A 6,875-nucleotide genomic window follows, 5' to 3' on the forward strand; every position below is an offset into this window, starting at 1 on the left:
ATTTTGATTTGGGTAAGAGTTAATAAAACTGCCGAAACCGGTTTGGCTCAGTGGATAGAGCGTCGGCCTGCAGACTAAAAGGTCCCAGGTTCGATTCCGGTCAAGGGCATGTACCTGGGTTGCGGGCACATCCCCAGTAGGAGATGTGCAGGAGGCAGCTGATCGATGTCTCTCTCTCATCGATGTTTCTAACTCTCTATCTCTCTCCCTTCCTCTCTGTAAAAAATCAATAAAATATATTAAAAAAATGATTATCGTAAAAAAAAAAAAGAGTTAATAAAACTACTCTTAAAGTACTTGTATCACTATCATATCTCCTTTATTTTTTTGTGCAAGTACCTGTCACTACTTTTCATTATAGTCTGTTATTCCTGTCTCTCCCAAGGAGAAATGACACATGACAGAGACCCTTTGGTTCACTGGCATGCTCCAACATATAGAATGGTGCCCATGTAAGGGAGATGCTCAACAAATATTTGTAGAATGGAACATAATGACCATTATTTTAATATACAAATACTCTGGAGAACCCCACATGGAACAGAAATATTCAGAATTGCAGGTTAGCAGTTCTTCTCACCTGGGGTTTCAGGAGAGAAATTCTAGAATTCTGGCACTCGCTATGTACCATCTTTGGAAGAAGGAGAAGAATAGTCAAATTTCTGTTCTGTAATTCTTAATTTTCTTGGAACCCTGACTGAGAAAGGCTGATTTGAAGGAGTTTATGACATTCACCAAAGGATTAATAGTCCATATCCTTGAGATACTGGAGGAATTTATTCTTTGGAAATTTGTTCTCTCACTCATTTTTTTTCCCTCCTTAACCAAGGGAAAGTTTATATATTTAAATGTCAGCAGTGGGGAATTAAATTATTTAATGAGATACAGCCATATTAAAGTAGCCGTAGTAGCTGTGAATGGATTTTTATACATTGACATGGAAGTGTTTCATAGTCTTATTAAGAAAGTGACAGAAGTCTATCCAGTGCCTTATTTCTGTGTAATGATGTGCGAGTGCCTACCTGGGCCTCATCTTCCTCACTTCATGGGAATGAAAGCCCAGAAGGCAGGTGGCTCCTCTGTCCCCCAGTGACTTGACGAAGGATACCACCAGGGATGATGCCAAATATTTGTTCAAGGTCCTCCCTCAAGTGGTGAAAACACTGTGTTGAATATCAGGATCTCTGCCTGAGTGACTTCAGACCCTGATTCCTAAGCACTGTAGTCACTTCTCCATGTTTTTAACTTACATGCACATGTAGAAGTGCGTAGAAAGAAAGCCCAAAATTAGAAGAGTAATAATTATCTAAGAATGTGTTATTTAGGATGCTTTTGGTTTACATTTCTCTTTTGGTGTCTGCATTTAGCTTTCCTAGTACTATAAATGCTATGTAAGGTGTAAACACATTTTTTTGAAAAGAGAAAGCAGAGAGGAATTGGCAGTTTTCTGAGATTAGAAATTTTCCTAAATTCAGCTAGTGTTTTTTTTTTTTAATTTCCATTGTTTTAGTTCTTTTTACAAAACAGCCTATTAATCTATCTCTTCCCATAGAAACTATTGACATTTGAAACACAGGAGCTGTGTTAACACATCTGGAAGGTTTAAGTGAAAATCCAGTTTCTCCCTTCTTGTTCTGTGACTTGGGAACATTGTTCAGCTTCTCTATGCAAAATCTTGTAAAAAGGGTTAAAGCAGAGAATAAAGATGTAAAATGGGTGTTTATAACCTCTTTTAAGCCAGTGTGTGCACATTTATCCTGATAGTGGGATAGTTTGTGAGCTTCTAGTGTCCTCATTTTAACCTAAAAAGTAACATCTTCAGAAGTTCCTCTTGTTCACCAATTATCTACATTCTACAGATCATTTTTTAAAAAAAATATATTTTTTTTATTGATTTCAGAGAGGAAGGGAGAGGGATAGAGAGATAGAAACATGAGAGAGAAACGTCATTGATCAGTTGCCTCCACTTTGCCACCTACTGGGGATCAGGAATCAAACTGTGACCTCCTGGTTCATGGGTTGATGCTCAACCACATAGCATCACTGGCTGGGTTCTTACAGACCATTTTTAAGATAATGCATACTCTCATACATATATGTATTGTTATTACTTTATAGTAAGGAGCTGTGGCCTGTAATGGATAAGTGGATAAAATACAGAAAAGGACATGCTAACATTGCATATATTCCTGACATTATTATAGCATCGATACTAAGGCTGATTGGTGAGTTGTCTCTCGGATTAAATTTTTTCTTGACCATATTCATGGTGAGGTAATAAGTGTATAATAATATATGTTCACTGAAACTTCATCATAATAACTAATTTTGTAGCTTTTAGAGTAGATACTTTTGCACTTAATTCAATCTCTTTACTCACTCTTTATATATTAGTGTTTTTATCCATCTTTGTCAGAGATTAAGGTTAATGTGAGTACATTTTATTTATAATTGAATTCTTGCTTCTCAGATACTAATATTAATCTACATATATGTACATACTTACATATATATACACCAGGATACATAAATTACTATAAATTATACTAGAGTCTCTTTTGGTTCCTAAAATAAGACGATCTCCTGTTTTTTACACCCCTATTTTTTTCATACTTTCCCAATAAGGATCATTTTATGTACTTCCATAATTGCGAACTAGTTTTGTGTTGTTTTACTCTAAGCTGAATATACAGAAATTAAAATCATTGTTTAAATGAGATGTAGACTCTTTAATATCAGATCTAAGGAAAGACCTCAGTGGACATTTGGTTTTACTGCTCCCTCAAATCACAGATCTTTATTTTTAAAATTTACCTATTCTTTTTCCTCTTTGCCTCATCTCTGACAAGCTGCTCTCTAGGCTCTGCAGAACTATCAGAAATGACCCCCCAGCTCAGGATGGCTAGTGGAAGTTTTTCTAAAATTCTGAACAATAATAAATTTCCTTGCAATGACAGGCTCACTTTATTCATTTTTAAGAAAATGTCTTCCTCAGTTTGAATAGCTGTAGTTTGTCGGTTTTTCAGTGAAAATTTGGGGTTTCATAGAAAAAAGACCAGTTTCCCTCCCAAATGAAACATCTGCACAGGTGCTTCTCTGGAGATAAGCAGTGTGCCTGGTGTACAGGGCGTGTGTTTCAGGGGCACTTCCCGTCCGTCACAGGCTGTGTACCAGGGGACTAGATGTAATAGGAATGACTGACTGCTTCTTGAAGGACATTCGTAAGGCAAATTGGCTTTTTTTGACTGCAAGCTTCTGGTGATGAAGAATGACCTCCATGTAGCATGACACCGCTGCCTTGATTGGGGCTGAGGGTCCTTGACCAGCCATTGCTTTTCCACTGTCAGTCTGTGTCTCAGCTCTGATAGGAAGGCACATAACCTTCCTGTTGTGAAAATAGTTTTGACCTTGAAGACTCCAGGGGGTCTGAAAACCACACTTGAGAGCTGCTGTTCCACATGGCGATGAGAGTCCTGTTACACAGCTACATTATAGCAGCAAACGGTTATACCTGAGTGTGTGTTTGATGGGATCACAGTCTTAGAGTTGGTCTTTTAACATAACAGAAGTTAGCCATTTCACATTGAACCTACTGAAACCACTCATTCTCCTAAATTCCCCTTATTTATTATAACTTAACTGAAAAAGCAAAACATTGTATACTATCTGTATATGTAAATAAAAAATGACCAAGCATTTTGCTCACTCCTGAAAGACAAACTGTGCTTTACTGATTTTTGATCCTTGCCCGTTTAACCTGTTTTCACTTAAGAATAAGTACCCATTTTAACTTCAGGATCACTAAAATTAATGTACATAATATTTTATGAAAGACAACAAATTTTAAATTCTTATGAAAAATTAATCAACATTTAACCAAAGATTATATTTTGTTTTATTTTTTTACCCCTAGGTCGTTTAGGCCAATTGGGTTTGAAAGAAGGGTTTCCTTCTGCTGTGAAAAATATTAGTTCGGTCATCGGTATGTTCATACAGCATGCCCAGGATGAAGGTACCCTTCTGTTTATGAAGCGCTTGCATTTCTTGTACTAACCCATGCTTTGTGCTCACTGGGTCTGGGCATCATGCTCTGCTCCTCTCAGGGCCTGACTGAGGAGGAGAGGAGATAAGGATAATTTAAAAAGCTGTAATCTAGCTACAAGTTCAGCATTGACTATGAACCAGAGCCTCAGCTCTTTACTTAGTGCCACACCTATTTGCTTATTAAAATTGTGTTTTAAATCTCTGTATTTGTTTTACTCTTAGACTTTTTTTTTTTAGTCGTTATTATGAGCCCCACTCTGTGCTGCTCTAATTGCCTTGTAGATTAGGAGGGAAGTAATTTCAAAGCTGCAGTACTGTTTTGTTTTCAGCATTAACATTTATATGTGTGGGTTTTGTTATATTTTTATTTTAAATAATAGCAGTTTTTCCCTGTTGGACATCACCTCACTAAAAGAAATCTGAAATATATAGTTAATAATAAATTTTAAGTAACTCCTAAATTTTTAAAATAAAGTATTTCAGTAAGTAGACCTTAACTAAAATTTAATACATTTTAATTAAATAATTCATAAATGAACTTATGCTAAATGAGAATTATAATCTATAATATGTAACCCAGCTATAATCTATAATTATATGCTATAATCATATACTGTAATATAGTATGTGAAAGTATGGTACAAGAGATAGTTTTTCATTTGTTCTCATTTCATTATGATTTTCATTTCCAAAGTCCCTTTATAAACACTTCAGTGGATATTTAATGGAGTCATTTGTTTGATGAATGCTCTGGGATCCACATTTTGTTAAAATGTAAACGTGGGGGTGTGATGCTTCCAGAACTACTTTGGGAAGCTTAGCTAATGCTGACATGAGAAGGCGGAAGCTCTACTGCCCTGTGCCTCCGGGAACAGGCTAGCTAGCCCCTGTGGGCGCACAGCCAGCACCAGAACCCTGCTCAGAGCTGTGCTGCGTTTTTTCATTTTTCCCACTTGTAGACAAGTCTTAAATTAATTATTTTATTGTGGATCTTGTTTTATATTTAGTTTTTATTGTGGTAGAAAGTGTTCTGAATAATATTCAGTAGGTTACACCATAAAAAATTTGAATAACGGACATGTTTTTATGTGATGATGGATGTGAAAATTCTTTTCAGATATACCATGGGGTATACAGCTAGCAGCTGTGTATGCCCTTTGTGACTTGAGTCCCAGCAATCCAGCAGAAATATCCAAGATCCTGGAAGCCTGGCGCAAGGAGACCTCTCACAGTGTTCCGTCTGCAGTGGTGCGCTCCCTGGAGGAAGTCAGTGCATTGTGTGCGCAGGAACTGGGCTAAGCCCCACTGCACTGCTCCTGGAGAAGTGCCTTCACCTATCTTGAGTATGAACAGGTTAATCGGCTTTCAGAATACCAACTGAGGTTTCACAAAAAAGACGCAAGGGAGAAAATGCGAAGAGGCTGTCCTCGCTGTGGCAAGGAGACAGAAGAAATACACAGTGACACAGCCGTGTTTCCCTAAACCACGTACTTAAATCACTTACGTCTGTCGTGACTACATGACAGATGGATTATATTATTGTGTCTTGGTCAAACAACAAAAACTTGAACTTAGCCCTTTTTGCTGCAGAAAGTGCCCTTTTAGTCGCTTTTTAAAATTGACTGGCATTTTATAATGAATTTAATATGAAAACATTGATTTGGTTCCTGAGTTAATTCTGGCCTTTGCGTTCAAATGAGTGACTAGGAGAAACTAAATTGGCTAAAAAAGAACTAGAAAACTCTCCACTGTCTTAGATGGAAACGGGCTACAGAAGTTTTTCTCGTTGTATAGTGTGCATCTGATCCGAGGAAAACACGGGGAGCCTCCGAAACTCACCTTTATGCGTTTTCTTCACAGGCGTTCGGAAACTTAAGTCCCTTCAGCTATTTAACTATCTGTCAGGAAAGGAGACTGAGAAGTCGAGTCCACTGCAGGGTCTGTGTCAAGACGTGTACATACGGATTCAGAGGCACCCAGAGCCATTCACCGTGTACATAGGACAGTGCGATAATGTGTGTCACATTCGATGATGTTCCGCTTTCGGAATTTTAGTATTTGTACAGAGAAAATGGGTTTAATAACTCACCGTGGTTCTGATTTGTCTTATATCCATCATTTCTTAAATCTCTTGTATGTGTTTTTTTATAATAAAAATAAAAGTAAGCCATGTACATTATTGTTCTGATCAGTGAAGACGACGGCCATTCCGAAGGAGATCCCGCTTCTGCATAGACACGTGCTGCTGCACCAGCATTTCGCTGTGAGCTCTCCACAATGCTCAGTGCTAGCAGAGACCAGATGCCTAAGTGTTGATTGGCCTCCCGACTACATATGTTTGTTTAATTACAGTTGCTGCCCTTTACAAATTACATTTGATAAGTGTTTTACTCCTTTGTGTTTTTTAAGTAATAATAACAGAAAACAGATTTATGAACAACTCGGTGTAGCCCTTTGGAAGCTGTTGTTTGGTGTGTTCACTTTTCTGCCAGTATTTATTGAGCATGTGCTCTCTGCCGGTTCCTCACTGGGAGGTGCTGGTGAACAGGCAGTGAGAAACAAGTTTTCAAAGACCTGTGATCTGGTGGTAGAGCAAAAACCCTAAGCAGTCACCCTAGTAAGTCAACAGTTGAGAATTTTGGTGAGTTTGGTTGAAAAAAAAAAACATGGAGGTTTGTAATAGAATAGCAGGGTAGAATCTGCTTTTCCTAGGTGCTGGTCAAGGAGGGTCCCTCTGAGGAGGTAACACTTGAGTCAGGACCTGAGAGAAGGGAGCCACCCAGCCTTGAAAGTAGGGGACGAGTGTATCTCCTGGACTGGTGAGTGTCGCT

At 38.0% G+C, this 6,875-nt stretch overlaps 1 protein-coding gene across 1 annotated transcript in view; it reads left to right on the forward strand.

The window, feature by feature from the left end:
• Positions 1-6,481, forward strand: part of ICE1 (interactor of little elongation complex ELL subunit 1) — a 49,938-nt gene extending 43,457 nt beyond the window's left edge. Inside the window, exons 17-19 of the mRNA XM_006762501.2 lie at positions 2,119-2,225; positions 3,914-4,012; positions 5,162-6,481. Of these exons, the coding sequence (XP_006762564.1) occupies positions 2,119-2,225; positions 3,914-4,012; positions 5,162-5,343 (388 nt within the window). The 3' untranslated portion in view covers positions 5,344-6,481. The remainder of the gene's footprint in view (positions 1-2,118; positions 2,226-3,913; positions 4,013-5,161) is intronic.
• The last annotated feature ends 394 nt before the right edge of the window (positions 6,482-6,875 follow it).

Source organism: Myotis davidii, unplaced genomic scaffold, assembly GCF_000327345.1.
Source record: "Myotis davidii unplaced genomic scaffold, ASM32734v1 scaffold135, whole genome shotgun sequence".
Taxonomy (NCBI): domain Eukaryota; kingdom Metazoa; phylum Chordata; class Mammalia; order Chiroptera; family Vespertilionidae; genus Myotis; species Myotis davidii.